At 40.3% G+C, this 17,647-nt stretch overlaps 1 protein-coding gene across 6 annotated transcripts in view; it reads left to right on the top strand.

The window, feature by feature from the left end:
- PRKACB (protein kinase cAMP-activated catalytic subunit beta) overlaps nucleotides 1-7,090 on the top strand; it is a 66,739-nt gene extending 59,649 nt beyond the window's left edge. For all 6 annotated transcript variants that reach the window (XM_066325124.1, XM_066325129.1, XM_066325123.1 and 3 more), the window contains exons 9-10: nucleotides 1,035-1,199; nucleotides 4,811-7,090. In XM_066325124.1, coding sequence (XP_066181221.1) covers nucleotides 1,035-1,199; nucleotides 4,811-4,936 — 291 coding nt within the window. In that variant the 3' untranslated portion in view covers nucleotides 4,937-7,090. The remainder of the gene's footprint in view (nucleotides 1-1,034; nucleotides 1,200-4,810) is intronic.
- Nucleotides 7,091-17,647: the final 10,557 nt, after the last annotated feature.

Consider the following 17,647-nt stretch of genomic DNA (forward strand, 5'->3'; position numbering starts at 1 on the left):
TTTACTGAGTCGATGGATGGACTACAGCAGAAACAGCACTAGACATCAACTCTGGAAACTGCAATTCAATCCTCAGTTAGCAGTTGTTTATGACTTGCGTCTTTCATTTATTTTACTTTATTTGCTTGGTTCTCTGCTTAAAATTTTGAGTTAATATTTCCTTACTTCTCAGTGGTCTAGGTATTATAGTCATTAAACCTGTGAATTGGTAGATGTTCTTGATAATTTGGCTTCTTGGTTTTTTGAAAGGTTTTTGTGTTAAGTAATTCCATGATCTGTATTTATATCATAACTTATCAGCTCAGTATTTGGAGTGTCAAACACTGAGACTGTGAGAATGACAAATACAGCTTTTTCTGCCTCTTCTTTTCCCCTTCCTTCTCTCTGCCATCTCAAATGGTGTCAGTAGATCATTTGTTAGAAAAGCCCTTTGTAATTACATCCCACGAATCATCTTCAAATATCCTTTCGCCAGGTTTGAATGAATTGCAAGTCACTAGTGTGCTATCTTCAAATAGTGCTGTTATGTAAGACTTCTGATGTTGGTGCATTTAGTTATCAGAAACAGATTGCAGTACAGCATAAAGTTCCAGATTGACTTCTCATATATAATTGCTGAATGTACAATTATTTCAGAGCATATCTATGTATTTATATGCTGTGTATATGCTATACACTGTGTCTCCTCTGTGTGTGTCTGTGTATATATAATATAAAACTTTATACCTAGAAAATAGCTGAGAATGTCTTAAGATGATGTGTTGTTACATTAAATTAATATTTTGCCCCCTAGAAACTTCCAGTTCAGGAAATGGTATATGGGCAGTGTAATGCTACTGACAAAGCCTTTGTGGAACAGAAATACAAGTGCAACAATAATCATCTCTCTCTTCATGCATTCCTGCTTGATTCGGTTTTAGAAGAAAGATAGAAAACTGCCCCACTGTTTCCCTTTGTGTGAAGTTGTTTCCCTTCACAGGGGAAAGAATCAAATTTGTATCATGTTTTTTAATGCTGTGGGTGTATAATTTTAGGTGAGGTTCCCATCACACTTCAGTTCAGACCTAAAGGATCTTCTAAGAAATTTACTCCAGGTAGATTTGACCAAACGATATGGAAATCTCAAGAATGGTGTAAATGACATAAAGAATCACAAGTGGTTTGCAACTACAGATTGGATTGCCATTTATCAGAGAAAGGTAAGACCCTTCCTGATCCAAACTGTTACAGGTCTTTAAGGGATTGAGGTAAAATTTCTAATTATTGTGTCTGTTTTTTATTTCCTAGATCTGTGACTTTAAATTGAGAAAGGGAGAAAGTAGTTTAATCTTTTAAGATTCCAAAGGATATGTATTGATTGAATTATGTTTGTTTCTTCTGGGTATTTTATTCTGGACCTCTGTGTATGTTCATGTTCTCTTTAACACAGATGATGTGTGTTAGTCTATTTCTGGATTATCTCAGGATGAGGCATCTCCTGCTTCTCTCACTTTTTATTTAACCCCTGCTATAGTGGCATCTATAAATACTCCTCCACAGCAGAAATGAATCTCTTTTCCTTTCTAGCCAGCTCTTAGCACTCAGACTGTGCTTCAGTGTGGAGGAGCTCAAGCCAAAGCTAGAGCTTTTCTTTATTCCCCTAAAGCAAACTGCTCCCTCTGTAAAAAAATCTAGAGATAAGTGATAATATTTAAAGAATTTGGTTTGAATTTGAAATGCTAACAGTCTTGGCTATAGAGGCATGAACTTGCTGCTGTAACAGCAGTATTTTAAGGGCCAAGCCTAAATACTAACAATAGTTTATAAAAAGAAACTGGTTGTTTGGCTACACAAACTGACAGTAGAATTGTTGAATTATTCACTAATGTATTAATTATTAGAAGACAGGGTACAATTAATGCATCCTGTATTCCTTGCATTAAGTACAGATATTTTTAAGAAAATATTCCCCATTGTGGAATTCTAATTATCTGTTCTTCACTTCCTTAATGCCTCTTTGCTAGGCAGATTTATATGCACTGAGATTCATTTGCCAGTATGCTGTTTGGGAACACCCAGGCCCCATAAAATTAACAGTGTTTTAGTACTGTGCTAAATATTCTTAACATTGCAAGTGTACTGCTATAGTGAATTACTTTCACAGAAATAAGAAATATTTTTAAATGTTAAGAAGTAGTAGAGTCAGAATAGCTATTACTAGATTTAAAGGGTTGTAAAAACTGATACTGAGTAAATTTGAAGCTTCTAATTATAAAGAATAAATACTGTAATACTGAGGGTCTGAAACAACAGAATGGATTGTAACATCATTCAAGTAGTCACAGAAATACAGCAATAAACCTTAGGCTTGTATTAGTTTTTCACAGTGGCTGTTAGCACAGCATGTATTCTCCTGAATAAATGTAGTGTTCCTTGGCAGCTAATGTCATTAGAATGACTTTTTTTTAATGCTACAGTCATAAGTAAACCAGTCAATCACTTAATATTTCGGATGCAGAATCACAAAATAGCTGAGCTGGAAGGCACCCACAAAGATTATCCCATCCAGCTCCCAGCCCTGCACAGGACCCCAGGATTCACACCATGTGCCAGAGAGCATTGTCCAAAGGCTTCTTGAACCTGTCAGGCTGGTGCTGTGACCGCTGCTCCAGTGCTCAGCCACCCTGTGGGTGAAGTCTTCTCCTGATATCCAACCTAAACCTCCCCTGGCTCAGCTTTAGGCCACCCCCTCGGGTCCTGTCCCTGAGCAGAGATCAGTGCCTGCCGCTCCCCTTCCCCCCAGGAGGAAGTTGTGACTGCAGTGAGGTCTGTCCTCAGTCTCCTCCAGGCTGAGCAGACCCAGTGACCTCAGCTGCTCCTCACACAGCTTCCCCACAGGGCCCTTCACCGCCTTTGTTGCCTTCCTTTGGACACTCTCTATTAGTTTAATGTATTTTTTGCACTGTGGGACCCAAACCTGCCCCCAGCACTGGAGGTGAGGCTGCCCCAGTGCAGAGCAGAGGGGACAATCCCCTCCCCTGCCCGACTGGCCATGCTGGGCCTGATGTCCCCAGGATGTGATTGCTCCTGCTGGCTCAATTTCTTATCAACCAGAACCCCCAGGTTCTTTCCACAGCTGCTCTCCAGCCTCTTGTCCCCCAGTCTGTCCAGACATCCAGGGTAGCCTTATCTCTGGTGCAGAGATCTGGCACTTTCCAATGCTGAACTTCCTACACCTGCTGATTGCCTCATCCTTGAATTTGTCAGAGTCTCTCTGCAGGCCCTCCCTGCCCTCCACAGAGTCAACAGCTTCTCCCGGTTTTCTATTGTCTATGGATTTACTTAGTATCCCTTCCACTCCTGCGTCCAAATCATTTATGAAGATGTTCAAGAGCACAGGGCCAAGGATTGAGCCCTACAGAGCCCCACAAGAGACAGGTCACCCGTCTTATGTCACCCCATTCACTGTAACCTTTTATGCCCCACCTGTGAGCCAGTTGCTCATCCATTGCATGATATGCCACCAAGTCTTCCTTTTTTTGTGTTTCCATATTTATTAACACACTGCCTGATAAGATGATTGTACTTAGGGCCAAACAGGTATTTCCACTATAAACCAGTGTTATCTCCTGCAATCTCTTTTCAGTAATTTCCATAGTGAAGATAATAGGAAAAGGTCTGGCGTGTCTCATTTGAAAGTGTTCTAAAGTTCAAGCAGTAAATGAGATATTTTATGTGTTCTGAGTTTTGTTGTAAGAGAGTAACTGAAAATCAGTTTAAGACAACACAGAGAGAGAATTCAGGTAATGGTAATGTATGGCTTTGTAGGCTAGGTATTTACACAGAGTGTTCACTCAGGCTAAATCGCTGAAACGTGTATCTTCTTTTAAGAATAAAAGGACGTACAAGTGACAATTGCATGTACAAATGCACAAGTTACTGTTATTTCTTGGTGGTGTATAGTGGTATTGTCCACAGTCTGGAGTTTACTTTGTAAACTTTCTGTTTCTCTTGAATTTTGTGATTTACTGTACACACGCCACACACCCCCACCATCAGCAATCTACCTGGGGGCACAGCATGGTGTGATCCTCTGCCTCAGCTGGAGCTGTGCCTGCCCTGTTTCTTTGTATCCCCGCCATTCTGCCTCTGGCACACTTACTCCTTGAGATATTTGGGAGAGAGATACTTATCTGATTACTTTATGTTTCCAGGTTTAAATTTGCATCACCTGCATAATTTTGTTGTAATTTTGCTTACCTTACGGTACAGTTTTGTAGTGACTCCTTCAAGTCATTGCTTGTGTCTCATTGTGGCCTAGTTTGGAGAAGGCTTTCACTTCTCACTTAGGTCCTAGGAGGAACTTCATAAGAGATGCAGAACAAATTCTTTTCCACTTTTATTAGGTTAGGTTTTATTTGGAAATAGGAGATTGTTACTAAGTAGGAGGGAGAGACATTCCAAACTTTCCTAAGATTTTTGTGTAGTGGTGGCAATCAATGTACTCCATGTCCTGTGCTAATGAGCTGTGGAAGGAGCAGGATCACCTCTGCAAGAAGAGGGCTAATCTTTGTTTTCAAGTGAAAGTAATTTTTTAATTATGTCTGTCAGCAAGAGATTAGTCTTTTTCAGTTTAGATTTACACATGTATTCCTGTACCTTCTTAGGTCGGTTTTGTTTATGTGCCACAATTTAAACCTGTAATACCTGATTTCCTGGCAGGATCTGAGAAGTAATGGGAGTATTTCTCTGCTCATTATTACAGTGTTAAATCTATTGGTATTTGGCCAGTAACATTTCGTGTGCTTTTTTGTGTCTCCTACCAATACAGGTAGAAGCTCCATTCATACCAAAGTGCAGAGGTCCTGGAGATACCAGCAACTTTGATGACTATGAAGAAGAAGATATTCGTGCTTCTCTAACAGAAAAATGTGCAAAAGAATTTGCTGATTTTTAGTAGGAGTAAGAGGACAAGATGACATCAGGGCTCACATTGGGATCTTTGCACTCTGTTAACAGATGAGGTGGAGCTGAGACCATCATATGTCAAAACAGTTACCTAGTTACTTCATTCCACAAAGCTGACTGAGGTCTTTATTGCCATCTTCCATGTGTGCAGTTTGCACCAACCCTTCTAACTAGGCACAATTAAGCAAGCACTGTTTGTGCAGTAACACAGAATAATAGACCACTTTCCTACTTAACTTTGGTTTCTGTCGTTCTTTGTTTCTGTGTATTGTTCATTTTCCCCCTTTGAAATGAAGTAGTTTTTTACCCAAGAATGCTCCATTTTATTTTGAATAATGTATTATTTGTGTGAGTGAAATGGAAGGTGTTGCGGCTAGTGTGATTTAGACTGAAGTGAAAGATAAATGTTGCTTCTAGTCTGTGCCAGCCAATAATTCATGTCTGTCTTGTGTCTGATGCTACAATTGATAATAATTTTTTAGTAGCTCAGACTAAACCTAGCCAACATTTTTAGCATTTTTGAAGGTAGTATTTATCGCCATATAAATGTCTGCTAAATTAACTTAAAAAACATTTCTTCCTGGAGGCTGACCAAAATTCAGTAGAATCAATTGGATGGCTTAAGTAGGGGACAGTAGTTAGACCCCGTGCCTTGGTTTTCTACATCCCTGCAGTTCTCGTCACTGCCTCCTTCCTTTGTATTTCCCACCTAGGCAGTAGGCAGGTTGCCATAACCAGACTGTACTATGGAAAGCTTACAGTCTTGTGAGAGGGAGTAATTCCATCTGGTCTGGATTTTGGACCATATTAAACCAAGTCAACGTACCAGCATTTCAGTTGGCAGGTGTGAAATCGCTTGTTTAAGATCAAGAACCCTAAACTCTTGAAGGAAGTTTTGGTCAGTACTGTAGAGAATTCATTTTGATTCACTTTTTCTTCTTTTTTTTTTCTTAATTTTTTAAAAGTAGCCAATGTTTCGGCTCCCTAAATATTCCTTGCTTCAAGCCTTTTTTGATTAAAAAGGCATCCATTAGAATAAAAACCACCATGCCACAAAAAGCAAAATGCGCTCTGCCATTAGCTATGAAAAACAAATGGTTTAGCAAATGCAAAATAATGTTCTAGATGCATCGCTGGATGAACACGGTTATTTTTTGTTAGCTGTTAAGAATAAGAGGTTATTGCCAAGTTTTTATTCTGGTATACTATATTAGTAAACTGAGGATGGAGTACTGCTACAATCATTTTCTTTTTAATTACAGCACTTCATTCATGAAGAAAAGAGATCAAGTTTAAAAACTGCAACAGCTGAGTTTATTTTAGTTGCGTTGTGTCTTCATTTCTAACCTACTTTCTTTCAATCAATCAGAATGTATGGTCACACAGATACAAGTATTTGGGTTTAATTATGTTTTGTATACTCTCACCAACTGACTTAAAAGGTATTGCTACCATGTGCTAGCTTTGGGCACTTTTACACATTTATTTCAATGTTAATAATCAGCGGCTCAGCACTTTTTTCAGGGTTGCTTTTAAACTTATTCATAGTAGTTTTATTTGTACACTTGGTTCTGGCTGTCTCAGTGACCTGTCTTAAAACAGCACATCTAAAAGTTTAAACTAGACTCATGTTTTATGACAAATTTACATGCATACAAGGATGAATTGTTTTTTTAAAAAATGAGCTATATTGATACATAGCCATTGGATTTGTTTGAATGCCAGTGGAAACAGCTGGCGTTCCTTCCTTTTAATCTGTATGACGCTCCTAAAAGAAAGGCCTTTGTAGACATTTTACAAGAGTATGAAACATACCACCCAATGTTCTGTCTGTTTAGGTTGTTGAGCATTTTTGCACAACGTCATTAGGAGGCTGACACTGAATGCAGTCTTTGTCCACCCATATTTACATACATGCAAGAAAAGTATAAGATACTTTGCTGTAGCAAATTTTATGTAACAAAGATATATCGTCACATTAATAAATTTAAAGAAATCCTTTGTATGAAAATGTTAAAATCTTTTGTATTTCATTTAGACCAAGGACATGCTGCTGTATGCTAGCTGTATGCGATAAATTCTACAGTAACTTTGTTGTCGTTTATGAACTTTAAAAGATTTTAATAAATGTTGGAGATCACAATTTGATTCTGTTATGATTTTAATTTTTAATCATTACATTTATAGTTCTAGAAAGGTTCAGATATTTTTCTGTTCTGTAAAATACTGTATCATTCATCTTGCGTGTAAAATAAGACAAAAGTCTAGGAAATTGGTTCTGACATGTCTGTCTGATATCCAGATTAAATTCTACATGGGCATAAGTGGAATAGTCATCATAATGCCATGATATTATGCTATTTTTTAATTTTATGAAAATCCTGTTAGAAAGTAAAACACTTTTCCAATATGGCATAATAGACTTCAGTATGGAAATGAGATTCTATTTTGGAAAAGGAGGGGAAGTGTGCAATTTCCAAGGCATTAGTGAGTACATTTGACAATGTGAGTATTATACAACCCTCTCATTTAAACACAGTCATGAAATATAACTACAGAATATTATGTTACCTGTATTTAATTTGAAAAATCCTTTTCACAATATGGAAAAATTGTATATCTATGACAGTAGAAGCTTGTTAATTTTACACATTTGAGGAATTAAGTGTTGAACTATATGGTATATTTTAATTGTACTCTAGTTGTATGTAACTTTCATTTCCAACATAAAGGATTGTATCTCATTAAGTAAATTGCTTTTTTTATTATCTTGTCAGTTGCATTAAAACCCTTATTTTTAAATCCTTTAAAGTATTTTACTAATTTTTGCAAATAATTAGATGTTTTTAAGTGCTGCAATAGTGTGCAATAGTAAACATTTATATACAGAAGTGCAAATTAAATTATGTACAACACTTGTGCTGCTTCTTTGTGAATCAGAATGTTGTATGATGACAGTTGTTGCACCTCCCCACACGTGAGCTGGGTTTGAGAGCAAGAGGAAAAGGTTATGAAACCTACTACACCTATGAGTTGGGGCACATTAAGCTTTACACTAACTAGGGTGTCTGGAGAAGGTGGTGTGGAGAACATTAAAGGCACTATGAGAAGTCTTGGACTTCTTAGACAATCAAAAGCAAGCAAAGTGATCATTAGCTTCAGTATTGTTTTTCTTTATATTATTTTCATTCAACTCGATGCTTTTTATTAAAGATAATTGCCTGTTTTTAAACTGTCTGCAGATCCCGCTGTACAAACTTTGTGCTGTGTCTCATTGTGCTGTGAAACAACTGATAGAAGTAAAGAGTGTTCATGGTCTTGGCATTGTCTGTCTTGAGGCTTTTTCTGCAAGTGGTGTTTGGAGAGGCTCTGGTGCCTGCTCTGTAATGCAGCTCCTCCTCTTGCCACTGTCTGAGCCAAGCTGTGGCCTCTGTGCTTCTGCTGCTGTACGCCTGCGACTGCGGTGTTGTGTTCTTGGTTTCCTGGTACTACTGCTACTTTACATTTTAAAGACCTTTGTACTTTTTCTAAAGCTGAGCTAAAAAACCTGCGAAGATACTGTCTTCTGCTTTTACTACAGCTCCTAAACAAGCACAGCATGCTGAGCCACAGATTTGAAGGGGGTCATTCAAATCTGTTTCTTCTGATTTGCTGCATAAGGAGGACTTATCCCAGATCAGAATTGAAGAACCATTCCATAAGAAACTGGTAAAAAATTCCATTCTCCAGCTGAGGTGTATATAGCTGATCTGGATCTGTTTGATGATATTAAAAAAAAAAAAGTTTGACCACCACAGTTTTACACGTGTGGGTCTTGCATACATTTTAAAAATGTTTTTAATGGAATGCTTCAGGTATTGACTGATTTAAGTTCTTTAACAGGAAGGTAAAATACGAGCACCTAACATCAAGCTGGGCAGTAGAACAGTTAGAGTTCCACAAGGGTGTTTAAGTCCCTTATAGATAGTAAATGTTTGTCATCTTACATAGAGATTATATGAAGTGTTGGATTTTTTTAGAAGTATAAGAGGTACCTAGAGGCAAGACAGGATCTCAAGGTATCTTCCCTTTCAAACTTCTGAATTTGATGATGAATAAAAGTATGAATTAAATCCGAGATCTAGTCTATTTTCACCTTCTTTTGTTGTTTGGATTTGGGGAGGGATATAATATGATGAAAAAGGATGCCTGAAGGAAACTTGCATACATTGAAAATTTATTTTATTCTTATAATTGTCTACTACAAAAAGTGTAATCCCTCAGTGGGATAAAAACAGCTTGAGGTTTCTATGACATCATTTGGATCAGTTCCCAACAGTGTTTCAAAGCCAGTAAAAATTCCTTTAGAATCCTTACAGCTTCATTGTGCTGTTCCCTCCCTTGCAGGGTCAAGTACAAATGTCTTTGCAAAAACATATTTCTAAGAATTGTGTACTTTTGGCTCTTTGCTTTGAAGCTTAAAAGAAACATACTTGTGTTCATTGACATGAGCTGCTGGTCAGTGAAGCATGAATGGAAGAGCCAGTGACTTGCACATTTCTTACTGCTGCTCAGCTTACAGGTCTAGATTTTGATGGATCACACAGTGGCAATCTAATGTCTGATGGCAAGGCTGCAGCAAAAAACTCTTCAGGATTAAAGACTGTTGGAGTTTGAGGAGGGAGGTCAGTGATCTGTTCCATTTGTATGCAACCAGGGTAACAGGTGTTTTCCTTTACTGGAAGGTTGTTATCAGAGACTTCTTTGCCTTTGCTTCCGAGGTGCTGTGGGAGATTAGAGAGGACACAGCTGTAGTTATGTTGACACACAAATGGAGCAAGCTCTCAGCAGCCTGGCAAGCAGTGCGGTACGTTCTGAGTGTGTTCAGTAAGTTCCAGGAAAAATTACTGCTGACTAGGGCAACAAAGAGAAAATTGGAGTGCTGGAAAGCTTGGTTAACTGAAACTCTTTCCCCAACAAGGTAATTTGATTCAATTGAAGAAAAAAACTATCCAAGACCCTCACTTAGATCTAGTGGTGTATTAATGCTTTGGTCTACACAGCAATATCACAGGAAGGAATACCAGAAGTATTGCTTTTTACTTTGTATCTACATTGCTACTTTGAATGTGTATGTAGTTATCTAAGTAACAGTTCAACAAAATGAATGCTTGATTGGGATGTCCTTTCACTTTCTCCTGTCTTTGCCATCATCCTTCTATTTGATGTTTGCATGAAATGGCAATCTGACTGTCAGAACTCTGACATGTATTGATACGTATGATGTGTCATGTTAATGATACGTAACACCCTGGATAAGTAAAACATGATTCACCTATCTCACAGGCATGTTAATTCAGCTAAAGCAACCAATATGCAATGATTTTATAAATGCCCAGTGTTTATAAAGTATCTGTTTTCAACTGTCCCCTTAAAAAAATGTCACTGTGTGTCCTCAGTTAATATGTATTCTTTATTTCCCTTTTTCTCTGGCCATATACGCTGGGAAGTGTGCATCTGGCAGGCTTACCAGTGGGAAAAACTGAGAGAGGAAGTGAGCAGGCAGCCTCAGTAAAAACATCCCGTTGTAGCAGAAACAGGATTACAGTGGCAGAACGTGATGTAATGTGCATGTCTTGATACAGTTTGTTAGTGCAAGCACATGAATTCATATCTAGAGTGGTTCTACTTCCTCAGAACTATCTGCTCTGTATTTAGGACATAACCCAGGGCGTTGGCTCCGGGAGGACATCCACTCCAGAGGGCCTCCTCCCAAGGCCACAGCACCCAGCTCATGGATTCTGGAAAGGATTTACAGAGCAGGACTGAGTTTGCTGCAAGGGACGTTTCCTGCCAAGAGAAGTATTGCAGGGAATGCTGGGAGGAAAATAACTCCCTAAAGTCTCATAAACTTATTTGGTCTTTTTTAAAGTTTCTCAAGGAAACTTGAAATATCAGCACAAATACTTTTTCCCTTGGGATTTGTACAACACAAACCTCTGCTTTAGGGCATACCTAGTATTATGTTTGAAGTTATTAAACTGGTCTTAATTCTGCTATTAGTTATTGACTAACAGAACTCAACTCTGACTTTTCTTGAACGTTTTTTTTTTTTTTTTTTAATGTTTCAGGTTACTGCAAAATCCTGTCAACTAAAATCATGAAAGTGATGGTCTTTAAGGTCCCTTCCAACCCAGAGTATTCTATGATTACACCTTCAGGAGCTCTCCATAACCAAGTGCTCTTGTTATGTTTATTTGCCAGTAGATGTCACATTTACATGGTGTGGAATGCTGTGTAAGAAATGTCAGCTGCAGAGCACAGTAGGAACAAGAGATTTGGAAAATATTTTAGAGCAGTAGGGAATGAAAAATTTAGATTGTACTAGTCACATAAAATGTCAGGTAATAATACATGTGATACCAACCATGAGTACTTGTTCTTTGTGTATTAGTAGATTTTGCCTTCAAATCCCTTTAGAGTTAATAGTTGCAATATTTTTAACTAGTTTTTCTATCAGCATGAGCAAAAAAGGAGGTTTTGACACTAATTTGAACAAAAGCATTTTTTCATCATTTGTGTTATTGCATGGACTATATGAATATTTCACAAAAAATCCCTGATTGATAGTTTGAATTTTCATTTGAAGCTAGAACTAGAGAGGAGTGTCTGTACTAATAGCCCATAATCACACTTCTGTTTAATGTGCAATTGAAAGTGTAGAAATACACTGGTTTTAACCACAGATTGTCACCAATAAAAATTGAAAATGTTCCTAAGCTGATTCATTAAGTAAATAGTATTTACAGTACAGTGGATATAAAATTTTGAGTTGGATAATAATCAAATTTAGATATGTCTCTACTAATTATGTTTACAGGCAAAAGAACAACTGTTCATATTTTTCTGAATTATGTGATCACCAGAGCAGTTGGAGAACAAGTTACAGCAAATGTGCTCTTGAGAGCACCCGTGATCAGAGCCTCATCAACCAGTTTAAGAGCTGAGTAAGTTTTTAAATGATCAGTTTAACTGTTATAACCTTAATGCAGAACTGCTGAATGTCATGTCTGCCCATGTTCAGATACAGATCTGGGTTTGGATTATATCAAAGGAGTGAGTAGAGAGGAAAACAGGGTCATCCACTGTGTGACTGGAGCATTTGCCCCCCTGGAGCAGCAGTTCCTTTCTTGCAGTCAATTTTGGCAGCCACTGTCCACCAAAGCAGTGTGTGCATGCTTTGAGCTTGCATATTGACATACAAATCGTATGAGTGTCATTTCTTCTGGTCTGCTCACTGTTCGTTGCCTGAGAACAGACAGAACACCCATAAATTCCCCCAACAGAACCAGTAACTGAGAGCTGCAGAAAATGTCATTCCTGGGTCTGGGGTGCTGTCAGGGGGCTGAGGAGCAGCATCCTCCAAAGCTGTGCAAAGAATGAAATGCCAGACTCTGGTCTTCCATACCTGGCATCACTTCCAGCAGTTACACCAAAATAACAACATGGATAGAAGATGCCAGTATTTACTGAGACATGATCCCTTTACCAGTCCTAAAAATCTGAATATTTCTGACAGTCATGTTCTTCACTCCTGGGAGAAAAGCTTCCCAGCAAAGTGGGGAAAACAACCCCTAGCACTAATTTTTACAATGTACTCTTTGAAATATGGTTGAGATTTCTGTTTGTGTTTTGTTGCCACATTTCTGTCTGTAACTGTGTTTTTCTGAGTGCATCACCATGTTGTGCTTTTTCATTTGCCTCACTTCATACAACTAAGTGCTACATTTTAGATTTTCCAGACAGGTAGTAGCTATTTCACTGAGATGTCTGAGCCATGTTTATATAAAATGGTTTGATCAGGCTGGATTCTCTTTAACAGTGTTGGTATTTCATATGAATACTTTTTGTAAGCTTCTTGTTACATTATTGCAAGCTGGGCAAATATGTGGCAGGTATTACTGCTGGTATGGGCACAATGGAGTGTGTTTTATACAATGAAATATGAACTATAAGCTTTAAAATAACAAAGGTTTAAGTATAGACAGAAGCTTTATTAAATATGAGCAACTACCACAATAAGGAGTTGCACAACAAAATAAGTAGGGCAGGAAATTCTCAGTGAAGGGGATATAATTCACGTGCAGGGTTGTTTATTTAAGCAATTCAGTCTTGGAAAAAAAGAGGAGGCAAAAGCAGAAAGGCAAAAGCACTGGCCTTGCATTGTAGTCAGCTTCTGCACATGTTCATTTTTAGGCTGGTATGAAGAGGGTGCAACGCTAGTCATCTTACTGGAGATCCATAGGATTATGAAAAAAAGGTCAGGTAATGCATATTGTATAAAAAGTACCTTAGGATGCTAAGTCAAAGGTTTCAGGGCCTCCCCACCAGGACAAAAGCGAGATCTCTGCCCCCCTGCCTGGTCAGTGAGTCTGTGCTGCTCCCCTCAGGCTGGCAGCCAGGAGCTGTCACTGATCCAGCGCTGCGCACCTGCAGAGCTCTCAGCCTGACAGCCAGAGCTTTCACAAAAGGTTGTGCACAGGCACAGACCCTGTTCTTCACCTTATAAAAGTGTACCCAGGCCCTGTATGGAAAGTAAATTGAGGCCGACTGGCTGCTGAGCTCTGATTTTGTGTTTAACACACACTGTGCCACAACTGCCTCGAAAATGAATGCCAGGCTGGTACTAAGTCTCTCTGCTGCATTCTGGCCACGGGTTTTCTGCCTCCCTTCCCTCCTCACTTGCTTAACACCACTGCAATCTTAGGCTTTTGTCTAGGCTTATGCAGAACTTCAGAACAACATGGCAATACCCAGCCATGCAAAACACCCTGGCAAGTCAGAAGGGGACTGTGAAGAAGACACAACATGGTTTTTAGAGGATATTCCTGGCCAAGAAAGTAATTGAAGAGGCACTTCATTGCTGGACTCCTTGGGCTAGGAACTGTCTCTCATTCCTCTGTGGAGTGCGCAAGTAGGGAAGGGAGAGCAGAACAGCATGTATTAAGCTGTTGATACTGTGGAGAAAGGTAAGTGGCAAAATTTCATTCAAGCAAACTAAAAAGATTATGGACGGGGTGGGAAAGACCCTAAATGAGGAAAGACAGTTTTCTAAGAGTAAAGTGCTGGAAAGGTGAAACTGGACCAGTAACAGGGATTTTTCCTCTTTCTGGGTAGATAGTAGTTGCCAGGAATTGTTGGAAAGATCCTTAGTTACTTATCAGTCCAAGGATGTCTCAAATCATCAGTCCCATATAGGTGTGATAAAAGTGGGGTGTGGAGTAAGGGACGATTCAGAGCAGACTGGAAAGGGAGAAGGTACTGCTGAGACCCTACTGCAGCCCAGAGTGCAGCTCCAAATGTCCTCTCCTGGAAGGTGAATGTACAGAAAGGAGAAGGGGGAACAAGATCAGAAAATGCAGACCATAAAAGGGCAGTGGTCATTCAGACAGCTGAGTCCATATAAGAATGTAAATACCAGAGAAACGGAGAAGTCAAATATTAAACTAAATATTATTACTACAGGAACAAATGGATATAAACTGCTTATATATTTTTCGAGTTGTAGATTAAAATTTCTTAATCCCCAGCAATGAGGACCTGGACACAGCCTTTCTGCGGGGCAGGGTGGGGTAAGATTCTTTATGGGCCCCAAGCCAGCGCTGGTTGTGAATGGGCGTGTGAGGGCTGGGCTGTGATGCCAGGAGATCACACCCCATGGCCTGGACGGGCCCTTTTCAGTCCTGTATTGATAGGAAGGAAATGATGCAAAAGGGGTTTTTAGACTGTTGTTAGTAATTGACTGAACAAAGCTATACATTAATTCAGTTTGCCGGGCAAGCTGACATCTTACACCCATGCCACTTTTCACAGTCGTGACAAATGTTCCTTAGAAACAGCCTGTGCCCCCATTGGATTCCCGTGCCGCCACGGGAATTAGAAGCATTAGAGCATTAGAAGGAAATGATGATTTTTTTGGTCGCCAGCCACATCTGGATGAAATCTCTCAAGTCTACTTTCTTCCTCACAGTGAGCAGCAGGAACCACAAACGACGGCGGCCAGCCCCGAAATGTCTCCCTGGAAAGCCAGAGGAGAAGCAAGCAGCTTGCAGCGTTTGTTCCACGCCGCGGTTCGGTACTGGCGGCACCAGCAGCCCCCAGAGCCGCCGCCGCCGGGGCCGTGAGGGGAGGGCGGGCCCCGCGGGACTACAACTCCCAGCAGCCCCCGCGGCGCCGGGCGGATCGCGGCCTGCACGGCCTCTACTGCTGCGGGCCCCTCGGGCTGTGAAACATTCGGTCGTTGTTGGCGAAGAAATACGTGTTTTACACAGGGCTAGGTCCATTCTACTCTTCAGAATGGCACCTTATTGAGAGGGGCTTCCCTCAGTGCGAAAGCACGCAGGTCCTGTGTTATTTCCTCACTCAGCATCTTCAATGCATGCGTTTAACTATGGGGTTTTTTTACGCAGGGCACTGGAATAAAGAAGGCTCAAAGGAGTTTTTTTAGCTCTGCGGAGCTGAAATTCAGTACCCTCTGCACAGCTAACAGCGTGCTACACTCTCCTTTGCCACATGCACCGTGCATTTTGTCTTCTACCCTTTCATTGCCAAGGACAAAAGGATAGCTTTGCAGTAGGAAACTGGCATTTTTCAATACCCAGAAAATAGGGTCCACTGGTGTCCGATACCTGACCTTTGTGTGTTTCCCCTCATGTGATAGCAGAAGTTCAGACACACACAAGATAGATTCCCTGACCTAGATCTACCTACCCTGGTCTCACTTGGCTCCCTGCATGGCTTGGAAACTTCTTTTTTTGCCCAGAAGTGGGATGCAAATAGTCAAACAAAAGGCTAATTCACTTTTCTGCTTTATCTCCCTCCAGACATAATTTCATTATAATTAAATTACCTTACCCCGATGAATGAAAATACAAGCCACAGATCATATTCCACACTGAATTTTTCCACAACCCATTTCCTTAAAATTCCTCTCTTTGCTGTTCAAGGTCCTTTAGAAGGAATGCACCGTGTGAGCCTCACTTTGAATACTCAAAGGATTAACTGAAGAACATGATGAAAGGGAGAGTGTGAGTAAAATAGCTCGTTTATATTTGTATCCTCAAATGTCAGTTCATTACCAAAGTTAGAAACCAGCTGATGCAGAAAACTCATTATGGCTTCATTTAGAATGTTTATTTCTTTAGAGACAGAGAAGAATTGCCTTGCTTGGCTCACTTGTCCAACACAAATATGCCACATTTTACAGTACACTTTGGGATGGGAAGTAATGAGGATTTTGTTTAGGGCACAGTACACTTAATCCTCTATTTATTTATTTTGTTTATCTGCACTTATTTGAATCCTAAAGCAGTGAGGACTGTTACTGCCCTCTGTTCCCAGTGCTTCTGTCAATACTTAAATGCCATTACTCGCAAAGCTCCTGCAAGCTCTAGTTGTTTATCTGACAGCACATAAGTAAGACAAAATGAAGTGGTTTGGGAAGCTGTGTCTACAGTCCTTTGCCCAAAAGTCCACTCTTCTGGTAATTTTAGTGCTTGTACTGTGTCCAGTTAGGTAACCTGGATCTCCCTGCAGCCAGGGTGCAGTGAGTTTTGTCTGGGAGTGAGAGGGATGCAAAGCACCTGGGACAGCCCCACATGCCCACTCTGGTGGCCAAGCAGGCTCTGTGCCAGCCTGGGCGCTCGTGTCAGAGCTCTGTGGAAATCAAGCCAGAGTCACCAGTAGCTTCTGTGCAAATCCCTAGGTCATTTTTAATGTCCCCTTTGCCTTGCAGCAAACAGGAGTGTAATTTGAGTGCCTCGACTCAGACAGAATTTTTTCAGGTAAAACATCCCACAAATTCGAAGTAACCTAGCCTGTTAAGGATAATCAAAAGGTCACAGCATCTGAGTAGTGGCTGGGATGTAGCCCTGGCTGCAAAGCCCGTGTGTGGGGAAAGCAGGATGTGTTGATAGTCCTTGCTTGATTTCCCTTACACTGACAGTGCATCTAGGTAATGCTTATACGCCATTATAAAATATCAGCAATCAAGGAAATACTGAAGAGATTAAAAAACGGTGTAAAAAGAAAAAAAAGAAAAAAAAAAAAAAAAAAGACGTGTTGTTGCCAGAAAAAAACTTGACAACTTTTGTATGAAACTCTGTGGGTAAGATTTTATTGCCAGTGGAACACTTAGTAGTTTGTAAGCTCTTTGAGTTGATTCTTTCTGTACAGTAAATCCCGTGGATGTGGTCTCGTTGTGAAATAAGGTCTGGAGCTTAGACGAGTAAGATCTGCAGACTCACTGCCTCCATCTCTTCTCTTTCCCCAGTGCCGGCGGTGGCACGGTGGGGGTGACTCGCCTGTACTGTCCTTGGTCACTCCTTCCCAACACCCGAGCCTGTAGTTGCACAGAAAGCCAAGTGTCTGCTACTCACATATGTATTGACGAACACATTCTAGGAATGAATTTTTGCAACTTTATCAACGTTCCAACATCTGGCTACTCCTACTTCCTACTTTGTACAAAATTTCCTCGGCTTGGTACTGCATCCTTCAACAACTAGGGATTTGTTTCCTTTCCGTTACCTCTTACACCCCGCTTCGTAGGAGGAGTAGAAATGTCCACAAGGAGGCCCCAAGAACCTCAAGCCACGAACCGAGCCCCGAGTGCTTCTCTCCGGCAGGTCCGCGCCCGCCCACACCGCCCCCCCGGCTCGCG

The sequence above is a fragment of the Sylvia atricapilla genome, chromosome 9 (genome assembly GCF_009819655.1).
Source record: "Sylvia atricapilla isolate bSylAtr1 chromosome 9, bSylAtr1.pri, whole genome shotgun sequence".
Taxonomy (NCBI): Eukaryota; Metazoa; Chordata; class Aves; order Passeriformes; family Sylviidae; genus Sylvia; species Sylvia atricapilla.